The sequence below is a fragment of the Galeopterus variegatus genome, unplaced genomic scaffold, assembly GCF_000696425.1.
Source record: "Galeopterus variegatus unplaced genomic scaffold, G_variegatus-3.0.2 Scaffold1923, whole genome shotgun sequence".
NCBI classification, from domain to species: domain Eukaryota; kingdom Metazoa; phylum Chordata; class Mammalia; order Dermoptera; family Cynocephalidae; genus Galeopterus; species Galeopterus variegatus.
The window spans coordinates 117,959-132,353 of record NW_007728034.1 but is presented as its reverse complement, the minus strand read 5'-3'; the positions used below and the strand labels follow the sequence as shown (position 1 = coordinate 132,353).

Sequence of the window (14,395 nt, the reverse complement as noted above, 5' to 3'; positions counted from 1 at the left end):
AAAATAAACAAAAATATTACATTAAGTCAGTAGCCATTATCACTCTGTAAGTTGTACATAATATTAGGGTAGAAAAATAGCCCCATGTCATCTACATCTTGCCTGTGGCTTAATTACCCTATATAAATAATTCAAATGGTGACTAGCAGATATTTATTGAACACTGAAAATTCAAGGTACTGTGTTGGGTGATGTAGGGAATGCAAGGAATTTAGTCCCAGACCTCCAGCGTTCACAGATAAGATATATAAAAATACCTTTTAAACAAGGAAGAAAGTAAATGCCAAGGATAGATTAAAAAGGCTCTGGGTATTCAGAGGAGGGAGAACTTACTTCTCTGTATTGAAGATAATCTAAGACTTGGTGAGGAAGATCATTTGTTCCATATGGGCCAGATTTATGCCACAGGAAGGCATGCATTTTAAGTGTTTTTTTCTGCCACAACCAGTTGACAGGTCATGTTTACATACCATCACATAAGAGTGGCATGCACTTCCTAGCACACTTTCTCTAATGGTACCTTTTTTTTCTTCTTAGTCACTGTGCAAGTGACCGACATTATTCTACAATAATCTTGAATCTGCTCCGATTTATATGTCTTAAAAAGTAAATCAAGTATGAGTTTTGATATTTTTACTATTATTAATAACAAACCACCTAGCAAGCTTCTTTGTACAGTACCTAATATGTTGTTGATTCTTCTTAGTATATATTTGTTGACTGATATGACACATATATAACGATAAGTGATGTCAGTGTTTTCTTTCAAGAGAGTCTGCTTCTCTCCTCTGTAGTAAGAACTTTGTTTCTGTTCTAGTACAGATTATGCTTTCCTGACATCCTTTTATGCTCCCTTGTCTGACTTCCCATTGAAATGATTCTGGTGTTGATGCCTTTCTGTTGCTTAATCACCGTTCCATGGAGCAAAAGATTCAGGTGCTTTTTCATCATGTCAGAATTCTCCCATGAAGAGTTTTTTTTCCCCCTGTTGTTTTGTGTTTTTACCTGATTACTATGTGTCCACAGAATCATACATTTCTTTACTTACTTTTTCTGTCAATGAACAATTGAACATTTTAAAAATAGATTATATGTAGATGGGTGTTTCTCAGTTTCTATAAGTAGGTTGATTATATTAACTTGACTCAACTCTATACAAATAATTCTTACATATGTGTAAGTGATAAATCTTCCTAACTTGAGTTTCCAGCTTTGTGCTGCATATCTCCATGTGCCCCTCAAGCACCTTGCCTTCGCCATGCTGTAGTGGATACTGTTGGTGCCCTGTCCAGATCCCCTGTACTGGCTGTGCCCCTCTTTCAACTGAAAAATTGGCCTTGGCTAAATGGGAGGTGCATCACCAGGAGGACTATGTGCACCCTCCCCTCCTCCCCACTTCCCCAACAGGGAAGACCAGGGCCAGTGATAAGGGTGTAAGAAGCTGGCCTCCTTGCCTCAGGGTGGGATCAACTCTGGTACAATTAGTGCTTGCCCATGGGACTAGGCTGAAGCTGATCTCCAGGTGAGACCACATTCTTGCCTGGCTTTTTCCCCTGCCTATTTCTGTTTCCCTTAATACCTCTTTCCTGAGAGTAATACTTATCAATTGAACATGAATCCTTATCTCAGGCTTCGCTTAGAATATGACTTAAGACACATGCCAAAATTGGCTTTATCAACTTCTCCATAAACCTATTTTTTTTTCTGTGTTTCCAGCTTCTAATAAATGGTACCATCTTCTGACTCTCAATCTAGAAATCTGGAGGTCATCTTTGACCCCTACCTGTTCTTATTTGTCAGAGGTTCTCAAAACTTTTGGTCTCTGAATGTCTTTCCACTCTTAAAAATTACCAAGGACATCAAAGAACTTCTGTTTATGAGGTGTATATCTATCAATATTTACCATATTGGAAATTAAATCAAAGAATTTTAAATACTTGAGAAGGTACTTCAAAAAAGTTCAAGGGAAGATTCACATTATCTTTTAATTCTGTTATTCCACAAACTTTTAGAAGTACCTTTGTATTAATTTATTTCAGAACAACAATATAAATCCAGTACAGATTAAAGTAAAGCATATTTTAATATAAAGTAACTATATTTCTAAATTAAAAAGTTAGCACAATGGCATTGTTTTACATTTTTTCAAATCTCTTTAGTATCTGGCTTAGTAGAGGTTGGCTAAACTCTGATATTTGAGTCTGTGTTACCTGTTGCCCTATTGCAAATCATGTAGCCTCTGATAAACTCCACTGCATCTCATGAGAAAGTGGGAGTGAGAAAGGCAAATCACGTCTCGCATGACATGAAAACAGCTGTGGTGTAGCAGACCCTGTGAAAAGGTCTTAAGCTTTGGGTCACACTTTGAGAAACTCTTCTGTGTATCAATTCATAAACAAGTCCTGTTGATTTTGCCATGAAATATTTAGCAATGTAGTTAACCACATGAACTTCAAACTCTCACAACCTGGGTTAAGATTGCAGGCAGAATTCTTCCTCTCATGCCATTCGGTTCGCCTTTGATTTAAAGGAATTCATACTAAGGAATCATTTATAATATTTCATATCATACTTCCCAAGAATAGCAATAATTTAGGTTCCCAAAGATGACAATAACTGAGACTCTTGTGTATTAATATATAAAACTTTAGAGCATCGTTAATCAAGCCTTATTGTTTTCCCCTGAGAAAAAATTCTAATCTATGTCAGGTTTTAGGGCCTTCGTTATTATCAGAGAGTCCTAATAAGCTGTGTTAATCAGCCAGCTTTACCATGATTTGTGTCACCACAAGTGGGTGGACAGCAAATCTGAGCTTTGTCTTTACTCCTTCTCTTGAAAAATTGAAAGCAGTTGCTCAAAGATTAATGAGGACAGAGTTCTTCCAGGTTAATTCACATTGGCTAATAATTAAATTATGTCTAACTCTTGAGAAAGTATAGGTGGACTTAGTCTCATCAATTTTTCCTTGCCTTGAAATTTTCTATCCCCTTGCCCTCCATTCCCTCCAGCCAAAAGAAATCCTTGCTTGTGACATAGGAAGTCTAAACTTTTCAGTTGAAGATAGAATTTTATGTTTGAATTGAAGAGTATTTTTCTGTGTTAATAACTTTTAGACAGATCATTGATGGTAATGTGCATTCTTACATGTTTGGGGAAAAATACCTGTCAAATAAAAACTCAAATTTTCATCAGTCCTAATCACTTTTTTATAAGTGATGTAATGAGAACTGCCATTAGAGAAGCAATTGTTTTTATTTATTTTTAAAATTTGTACTTATTTTTGAAAAGGTAATGTCATGTAGAATAAGGCTTAGCTCATTTGCTATTTTATTTATTCATACATAAAACATTTTCTGGGTTTCCAATATAACTGGGTATGATGCTGGTACTAGGGGCATGAAAATGATGGACCTTTATCTTTAACAGGATTGCTTGTTTGTTGCTGTTTTTCCCCCTCTGGTAGATTATAAATTGTTTTCTTTTTTTCTATAACAGTGCTATCCAAGAAGAGTTTCTAAGTTAAAGGAAACGTTCTACGTCTGTGGTCCAATATGATAGCCACTGGCCACGTGTGACTATTGAGCATTTCAAATGTGGCTAGTGTGACTGAGGAACTGAATTTTTAATGTTATTTAATCTTAATAAATTTACATTTAAATAGCCATATATGATGAGTGGCTACTGTATTTGACAGTGCTCTTCTATATTGTCTTTAACGTCATCAGAAAGTGGTAACAGTTGAATTACATAGATTGTTACTTTTGTTATTTTATTCTTATAGGAACCTATTTTCAGAATTTTACTTATAGATAACTGTAAACAAGGCACTCACTGAGTCTTCCTTAAAATTAAACTATAATGTTTTTCAGAGTTCGATTAGAAGATGAACAAGTTCACTTTTTCCTTTTTTTTTTTTTTTGTCTTTTTCCGTGTCCGGCAACGGATCTCAACCCTCAGTGTCGCTCTCAACCCTCAGTGTCGCCCCCGTACCGGACCGGGACCGGCAACGGGACCGCAACCCTCGGCGTTGCCCCCGCGCCTCGCTCAGCCAGTGAGCGGGAACCGGTCCGTATGTGGGATCCGAACCCTTGCGGGAGCGCCGCCGCGCTTCCCAAGCGGCGCACTGTAGCAGTGCGCCACCCGGCCAGCCCCACTTTTTCCTTTTTAATGCAATGTAAAGATTGCTTCAAGGTGCATTGTAATGAATGAATCACTGTCATTAGTCTCTGTGTTCATTTTGATTGTAAAGCTCAGTCTCTTATCTTCATGTGTTGAGTGGGCAAGGCTACCATTCAGGATGATGAGGGCAACAGCTAGTGGTAAGGATTGAACAGTCAGTGATGATTTTCTGCAGTTGTGCAAGGGAGTAAGTGGAACACGTGGAATCTGTAGGATTCGAGATGCAAGTCCTTGCTGATTTAGAGGAGGAGCATCTGGTGCAGTTACCATAAGAAACTTTGGTGAAGATACTTGGCACATAGGATAAATAAAAGGATATGCCAAGTGGGACTTATCCTAGAAAGTATCCCATCAGAATTATATTTGAAATCATGAAGAGAAGGGGATTATAAAAACTTTTCATTAATTTAAAAACTAATAACCATAACAACTAATATAAATGGCATAACGTATGCAGCAGTTGTTATAGTAAGAATGATCTAGTCAGGATGAAAATATAATGACTGGACGTTTTCAGATATGCATGCTATTTTTAATACTCATAGTTCAACCTAATGATGTCAGATCTTTGTTCTGAGGAGTAAAATTGAGCAATTTTAAGAGTCCAAGGGATCATTGATTAGAAAGGGATAGCACAGGCTTCTCAGGAGAGGAGTATTGCCACTGGCCTGAAATCCAGCTGTCATGTGTAAGGGTCTGTTGGTTGATTCTGTGTCTTGCACTTACTTGCTCTGTGACTTTCCACGTGCTTCCTTCAAGAGACGAGTTCTCTCTGACTGACCTTTTATTGATGCCCTGAAAATTTTTATTTCTCTCTAGGGTGAGCCCATCACTTTCTGTGAGGGGAGTTTTGTAAAGCACCGCTCAAGTGTGATGAAACAGTTTTTGGAAACGGCAGTTAACCTCCAGCTTTTTAAACAGGTAAGAGTGGACTTCCACATTTTTCTTCTGTTACAGAACATTGTCATTGTTACATGTTTTTATCACTGTAAACCCATGTCCTAACTAAGTGATACCTTCTCTTGAATTTCAGGAATTTTTTTTCCTTTTGTAACTCTATAGCTAGCTATGTCATAGCATTCCAGAAATACTATGTCAGAAGCTTGCTATTAAAACATTGCTCATCAAAGTTGTTAAGTTTAAGGTCTCACTGAGGAAGGGTATACATTCACAGAAGAAAAAGCAGCACGGCGTGGAGTTACTTTGGTATGGTAGATTGATATGGTAAACAAACTAACCATATTTTTTATAAGACAGTCCCAGTGTAACCAGTTTATAAAATAATTTATAGAATGAATATTTAACTTTTTAAGCTTTGTAAGACTTTTTATAATCATAAGTTTCAAATTCAAAAAAGAATTCACAGTTATACTGTGTGTTCTGATTTTTGGTTCAGAAAATATAATTGCCCTATCAAGAAAGCAGTAGCTTGACATTAGACTCCAGAAATTTTAGATGCACTGGCTCTTTCATCCCATTGTATGGCCATATCAAGTCTCTTAAATTGGATTCTCTTAGTTTCTGTTTACATAATTTAAATTAAGTTCTTAACACTTGCTTTTCTTATTCCACATGACAATTTTAAGTGCAAAAGTTAGCTATGTGAATTCAGCATTTAATGAAGATCTATAGTGTGTCATAAACTGTGCTCAGGCCCAGGATACAAACATGAATCAAAATTCAGTGATGTTGTTTAGAAGCTGACCATCAAGAAGAAATTTCTTTGAACTGTTAGGAGGAAAGAAGCCACGTAACTCAAAATAACTTTCAAATTAGGTCAGTAAGGAAATCAGCTGGGCAACAAATTAATACTACTATCTATATACTGAGGAAGTTTTAAAATCTAATAATCTGAGACTAGAAAATACTCTGTGGGGATATAAGCTATTTTCCAATAAGTGAAGTTTTGCCTTAAGGAAAGGGTTAAAGTTATTTTATACACAAACGTAAGGAGCGTGGATTTCAGCATCAGAGATGTCTGGTGGATTTTTAAGGATGGAGTGGGTTACTTTTGGAGCTTACTGTCCCTAGAGGCGTCCAAGCATAGACTGCATTACTTCCCAGGGTTGTGAGGAGGACCAAGTGACAGTGCTTTACAAACACTGAAGTACAGCACAGTGCAGTCCCAAGTTAGTCATCCAGTGCATGCTCTTTGAGTTAAGTGTTAGTACCCTTTTTGTATTTTTACCTATCAAGATGAGATAGTACTACCTTCCATTATTAAAACTGAGTTGTGAAGATTAAATTATATGGTAATCAAGGATTGAATGTGAGGGTAGAATATCTAACTTTTTATTTCCCTTTGATCATGAAATTCTGTAACTAGATTCTGATTATTTGATAAACTTAATAAAGCATAGTCAATTTTTTTGCAGTTACAAAAGGCATTTATTTTTTAGGAATCATGTAGAGTTGGGTTAAATCTTGACTTTATGACTTAATAGCCGTTTGTTCATAGGTACATTTTTTTTCTTTAAAACAGAAATATTACCACCCACCTTGCAGGTTGATAAAAGTTTATGTGAATTAATACACGTACATTCTCAGAACAGTGCATGGAACTTTGCAGATGCTCAGTAAATTTTCCTGTCTGCTTCATTCTTAGAGAAATTACATTACAAAATTCTGATCTATGTAGGGTTTTTTAAAGTGTAACTTGATCAAAAAGGCTAAATGTAATATATAAAAATGGTCAATCAATGTAGAACGATTATATGAACAACTTGCATAGTTTTACATGTACAAATTGACTGTCTTCTAGAACTTGATGTCATTTTATGACTCTTAAGACAGTGATACTTGAAGATAGTCCTGAAAAGGTTTAAAAGATTCTTGTTGGCCATTTAACAAACTTCTAAAAGAAGAGTCCATTGGTAAAAAAATCATCAACACAGAATTCTCAAAGATACTACAGATATGGCTGAAAGAATATAAAAATATTTATTAGGTACAAATGATTACTGTTCATGACGATGATTTTGTGATCTGTTATGGGTCTAGAACTACTCACATTCTCTTACTTAGCAAAGGTTATGCTTCAAAATCAAGAGAACTTGGATCCAGGAGAGCAGCACGTATTTTTAAGGGAAGAGTTAAAGTGATTCTTATTTCTGGTAATATGGCAGGATAGTATCCAGAGATAAACCTACGTTCCAAAACAATTTACGATGCAGGATTTAAAAAACTTCTAGTGAGGGGGCACAGGAGAAAAAGCCCAGTGCTTACTTTCGAAGATGAGAAATGTTGTAGAAGACCCTACTCCCATAAATCTGGGAATACTTAGTGTAAAAGAAAACAAGAAAGAAAGGTGCTCCTTCCTTCAACCCATTTCCTGGGGATCTGTAATGAAGCTCTTACATCCAAGGCACTAGTGCTGGGTGGAGGCGAGGGAAAAGTGCTGCTAAGTAACCACACACCAGCCTGTGCAGGAATTTGAAGCTTGAGTTAATAATTTCTGATTTGATCTGACAAAATTTAAGCCGAGTTTAACGTGATCCTAAATTGTTAGTGCCCCAGACCCCAGGCAGAAGCAAACACACATCCCATCTAGAGGAACCCACCTTTATCTAGGCATCAAAAAATTCTCCTAGTGAAAATTCCAAAGGAACATTTCACTGTTAAAAATCATTAAACATAAAAGGACACAAACCATGAATGACAGCTAGCAGAAGCAACAGACAGAAACTGACTCTCAAAGACTTTTAATATTGGAATTACAGGAATCAGAAATAGAAAATAAAATAGCATGTTTAAGATGTTGAAAGAAAGAAAAATTAAGCCTTGAAAATGTTCAGGGAACAAAAACTTTAAAGAATGCAAAGCCATTTTTGAGAATGTAGCAAATAAACTGTTGTTAAGGAAGCATATAGTTGAAATTTATGGGTTTAACTGAAGATCAGATCTAAGTGAAGAGAGATTTGCTGAGCTGAAGATATATCTGAAAAAGAAATTATTGTATTAGTCCATTTCTGTTGCTTTTAACTAAATAAACAGAACTGAGTAGTTTATAAGAAAATGTAGTTTATTGCTTACAGTTTCAGGGGCGTGGAAGTCCAAGGTCTAGGGAACACATCTGGTGAAGGCCTGGGTGGTCGTGACGGTGATGCAGGGGTCTCACATGGCAGATTATGGCGGAGCAGAGAGAGCGAACTTCTCATTTACTCTCTTTTTAAAGCCCTCCAAACCACACCCCTGACCACCGTTATTAATCCAGTCACTACTGCATGGTCCTACAATTAGTCACCTCTTCAAGCCCCACCTTTCAATTACTGTTATAGGATTTCCCACCATCAACATTTACAGTGAGAATTAAGCTCAGGGAGGTTGGGTTGAGGGGAGCAACCAATCTACAGCAGGTATGGAGAGACAAAGAAATAGAAAACATAGGAGGTTGATAGACATGGAGGGGGTAGAGTGAGAATATCTACAGTCTGTGTCATCAGTTCTAACAGAGGAAGACAGAAAATGGAGCCGAGATATTAGTTGAAACGATAGTGCCAGGACCAATGACACACACCAATTTTATTTATTTTATTATTTTATTTTATTTTATTTTTGTCTTTTTCATGACTGGTAAAGGAATCGCAATCCTTGGCTTGGTGTCGTCTGCACCGCGCTCAGCCAGTGAGCACACCAGCCATCCCTATATAGGATCCGAACCCACGGCGGGAGCGTCGCTGCGCCCCCAGCGCCGCACTCTCCCGAGTGCACCATGGGGCCGGCCCACACACACCATTTTATAAATTTAATAAGTCCATCATATCCAATCTGAATAAAGAAAAAGAAATCTACACCCACATACAGTATATTCAGCTATAAAACATTAAAGAAAGAGGAAAATTTAAAAATTAACAGGAGAAAAGATATTGCCTTCAAAGCAGCTACATGCTGATAGCTGACTTCACATCAGCGACCGTGGAACCCAGAAGATACTGGCATGATATCTCTAATGTGCTGAGAAAGATACCTAGAATCCCGTGCCAGATAAAACACCTGTTAATTATAAGAGTGACATGAAAACATTTCCCAACAAAAGCTGTTTTCCCCTTGTGTTGGATTTGTTCATGTGTCCACTAGGCTAGGCTACTGTCCTATTCAATCAAATACTAACTTGAGTTTTGAAATGTAGGGATTTTACAGATATAATTAAAGTCCCTAATTCTTTGATTGTAAGCAAGGAAGATTATCATAGATAACCTGATTGGTGGGCCTATCTGAAAAACTTACAAGGCCTTAAAAATAGGACTGAGGTTTCCCTGGGAGAGAGAAGAAATTCCACCTGTGGACAACAGCTTTGGCCCTTGCTAATGGGTTCAAGTCTGCCCATGATTTTCCATTACTGACTGCCCGTCTCATGAATTTCAGACTTGTTTAGCCAGCCTCCACAATCATGTAAGCCAGTTCCTTGTCATAAATGTCTCTGTGTGTGTGTGTGTGTGTGTGACATACTTAAGGAAGTAAACTAAAGAAGTACAGGTTGAGCACCTCCAATGCAAAACCCCAAATCCGAAATGCTCCAAAATTTGAAACTTTTTGAGTGCCGGCACAACGCTCAAAGGTGATTCTAGAAGAAAACGCTCATTGGAGTATTTTGGATTTTGGACTTTTGCATTGGGGTGCTCAACCTGTAAGTGTACTGGTAAATATTTCAAAATAAAAAAAAATCCAAATTGGAAAACACTTCAGGTCCCAAGCATTTTGAATAAGGGATACTCAACCTATACTTGAGGGAGAAAGACAGTTGTCCCAGATGTCTAAGATGGAAGGTCTGAGATCCAAGAATGAAGGAAGAGCAAAACAAGTGGTAAATATGTGGATTAAATTTAACCAGTATTGACTGCATAAGACAGGCAAGTGTTTCCACATGTTCAAGAATCAAATGGTTCTCATTCAAATTCCAAAAGCATTCCTGTTTTGTGTATGGCAAAAGAGACACTCCAATTTATTTTGTGAGCCTAAGATTCCAAAATCTAAGACAGTATGAGAAGAAAACATAAGCCAGTCTCACTCGTGAACACAGATGCAAAAATCTAAGCAAAATATTTGCAACTCATCCTAGCAATATGTAAAAGATTACTACTTCATGACCAGTTTGCATTTATCATAGCAATAAAACAGTAGCTGCACATAAATATCTATAAATGTAATGTACTACATTAAGTAACTGATTATAGAAAAAAATAGATCATCTCAACAGATGCCAACAATTTTCACAAAATTTAATAATTATTCATGATTTAAAAAACTAAAAAAAAAGATAGAAGATATTTTCAATAAACATCTTACTTAATTTTGAAACACGGAAAGTTTCCTCCTGAGAAAGATGCCAGCTATTACCATTGGAATTCCTAGCATAAGCAGTCTGATAGAAGATATTTTCAATAAACATCTTACTTAATTTTGAAACACGGAAAGTTTCCTCCTGAGAAAGATGCCAGCTATTACCATTGGAATTCCTAGCATAAGCAGTCTAGTCCCTCCCCACCAAAAGGTATAAACATGTAGAAAGGAAGGCACCAAACTGAATTATTTTTATTACTTTGAAGATAGAAACATGTTTCTTAAGACATGAAGGAATAGATTAATAAATTTGACTTCAGGGAAATTCAGAACTATTGGTGATCAAAAAACATCGTATTTGCAATACATATAAACCACCCAGGGATTTTGCATCTTCCACATGCCAGTAAAAACATATGATCTAGTGTAATTGTTCAAAAGACTTGAATAGGCACATTCAGATGAAGAAACCTAAATGACTAATGAAGATATGCAAGGTACTCAACCTCATCTGTAATCAGAGAACATCTAATAAAAAACGCAATGAAATGTTACTTCACAATCACCAGGTCAGCCAAATTTTAAAACCTGAGAATCCCAAATTTGGGCAAGGGCGTGAAGCAAGGATAAAGTTTTAACTCTTTTGGGAATGTAAATTTGCACGTGTTGTTTAGAAAACACATCAGCAGTGCCTCTTTAAGTTAAATGTGAATTTCCTATGACCCAGCAGTTGCACTATAAAATGTGCACCAAAAGTCATTTACCAAAATTGTTCATCATAGCTGAATCTGGAAGTAATCTTAGATATCCATCAGTATTAAAATGAATAAATTGTTATATTCATACATAGATGCCTATACAGCAAGGAAATGAATGAACTACTGCAGAACTGAAAATGAATGAAGTAAAAGTCACAAGTCACTGACGAACACATATGATGAGTCCTTTTATGTAATGTTTGAAAGCAATAAAAGCTAAATAATATATTATTTAGGTAAATATATTCATGTCATAAAACTGTAGATTAATACAAAGAAAGGATAAGCTGGAAGGATTGTGGTCTTTTCTGTGGAGGACAGGGAAGGCCACACAGGGAGGGACATTCTAAGGAAAGGCAGTGTTCTCCTAGTTTATTTAACCATTATTTTTTTTTAACACTTAAATTATATAATCTTTTGTTTTATTTAAAAAATTTTTAAATCTACAAATAATAGTTGTACATATTTATGGGGTGCACTGTTATGTTTAGATATATATACACAATTGTGGAATGATTATATCAAACTAATCAACATCCCCGTCACCTCACATACTTGTTTTTTTGTGTGTGTGTGAGGTAGGAACATTTAAAATCTACTCCACTTGCCATGTTGAAATATACAATACATTATTATTAACCACGGTCACCGTGCTGTGCAATAGATCTTGAAAACTTATTCCTCTTGTCTAACTGAAACTTCCCACCCTCTGATCATCTCCGCATCTCCCCCAGCCCCCAGCTCAGCAGTTCCTTTGACAAAGCATCAGCTACCAACATCCCTTGCTTTATCATTATTATTTAAGCTATTAATTACTTAAACTATTAATACTTAAATTAAGTATTGTGTAAAAACATATATATTTTTAATGTTTCTAGATTAGCCAGTGATAGGTTATGTTTTCATTCATAGTGCACTTAACCTCTTTGGGCCTCAGTTTCTGCATCTGAAACATAAGTTAGACTAAAAAGATCACTTAAGTTTGGGATGCCTTTTGGCTGTAACATTCCATGATGCTGTGAAATAAACATAGCTCAGACAGATGGTTGTAGGTTCCATTTGGTTGAATTTCTCTTTAGATAGTGGATTTGGAAGGAATCCCAGAAACTACTCCTTAAATCCACAAGTCTGACATCACCATGTTTGTTTCATGAGCAGCTTTCTAAAGATTTAAGCCATTATTTTTATGTCTCTCACCTTTATCTCAGACGACACTAACACAACAAATGAATTTATTTTCTTGTGTATACTGTTTGTTATTAAGGCCACTGGAGCTAAAGTTGTTTTTTTTTTTTTTCCTGCTCATTTTACTATAAACTTCCCATGGCTAAGGATCATGACTGAATTTCCTGTGTCGATCCAAGAGCCTAGTCTAGAGTTATAACTTATGGGATCTCCATGAATGTAGGCCCTATTAACAGGCAACCTAGATTAATGTTAAAAAGTTTGTATAATAGTGAAGGAGCTCAAATATATTAAAATTTGGAGATTTTTTTTCTCCAGAATAATTCTGCTTTTTAATATTTTATCTCTATTGGGGAGGAAAATGATAGTGAAGATTCAATTGGAAAAATCTTTTGGTGTTCCTCGAAAACATTTTATACCTTTCATAAGATAATATAAATATGTATTTCTCAAATGTTTTCATCCAACGAAGGGCCCCTCATGGAAGAGAAAATGTTTTTTGAAAGTATAGGGAGTTAGCTTGTAAGAGCCTACTGACAAGCACATTTTAGGAAGCCTTCTGCATTTTCCCAAAATGTGCCTATACATTGTGCATTCTGTACTATGATAATAGCAGTATTGATTTTAAAGTGAAAACATTTTAAATAAGCTACTAGTTAAATTACTGTCCTTCCACCTTCATCTTCAAGTAAAATTACTGTTTCAGTTAAAGATACTTTATTCATCCTTTGGCTTTGAGTTCCTGGTCATACCACTGTGTGTCACTAGTGGCACACCTGTCCCACTGTTAAGGGTATTGGCTTGGAATCCAACAGAGGTGGGCTTGTTCCTGGTTCTGCCACTTTCTCACAGGATCCTACTATATAAAATGCTTGGTCTCTCTCTGGGCTTCAAATCTGTGCCCAGTTTTCTATACTTGATGTCATGTCCAACATCATTTCAGGTAGATATGTTTCTTCAAACATGTCTTTCACCATGTAAGGCTTTTCTTATTCAGAATACCACCAGTGTTAATATGCTGTCATTCTGCCAAAGCCTGTTCAGATGTCAGCCATTATGCCTACCATCCTCTCCTTTCTGTCCCCTTAAGGCTTTGTTTATACTTCAGTTACAGCATTTATCCCGTATCATTGTAATTTATCTCTTTTTCATATGTACTTTACCTCTCTAAAGCCATTCCTGAGTGTCCGTCTCCTCACCGAGTCTGCACTCTTTTCTCTGCGCCTGTATTACTTTGAACACATTTTATTTGTTTATTCATTCTAACAACTATGCATTGATGATTTGTATTGTGTTGGATCCTGCTACTCCAAGCACTTGAGATTCAGAGCTGTACAACCTTTCATGGAGTTGATATTTCTAGTGAGAAGAATGGGTTAACAGAGCGACAACAAATAAGGAAATATCAGTAAGCAAAAAGTCCGGAGGGCATGAGATACTGACTGCACAGTGAAGGTAGATTGGTGATCAGAAAGGGCATTACCAAAAAGGTGGTATCAGGGGCCTCCCGGTGGCGCACTGCTACAGTGCGCCGCTTGGGAAGCATGGCGGCGCTCCCGCTGAGGGTTCGGATCCCACATACAGACCGGTTCCCGCTCACAGGCTGAGCGAGGTGCGGGAGCAACACCGAGGGTTGCGATCCCGTTGCCGGTCCCGGTCCGGTACGGGCGCGACACCAAGGGTTGCGATCCGTTGCCGGACATGAAAAAAGACCAAAAAAAAGGTGGTATCTTAGCCAAGTCTAAAGAAGGAATCAGTTTTGAGATATGAAAGGGAGAAGAGCATCACTTCAGGCTGAGGGAATTGCTGTTGCAGAGACGCTAGAGAGGAAAAGAGCTTGGCATTTCCTAACAATGGAATTAAATCAAGTGTTGGCAAGGGGGAGAGCTATGCAAGATGAGTTTAGAAGGGCTTAAAGGAGGCAGATTGTACAGGGCCTAAGGAGTTTACATTTTCTTACAAAGGGAAGAAAATATTCTATTGGGAAGTTTAA

General features: G+C 36.9%; 1 protein-coding gene across 1 annotated transcript in view; it reads left to right on the top strand.

The window, feature by feature from the left end:
• DENND1B (DENN/MADD domain containing 1B) overlaps positions 1-14,395 on the top strand; it is a gene marked incomplete at its 5' end in the record, with an annotated part of 253,597 nt that overhangs the window by 173,380 nt on the left and 65,822 nt on the right. Inside the window, one exon of the mRNA XM_008579612.1 lies at positions 5,000-5,101. Coding sequence (XP_008577834.1) covers positions 5,000-5,101 — 102 coding nt within the window. The remainder of the gene's footprint in view (positions 1-4,999; positions 5,102-14,395) is intronic.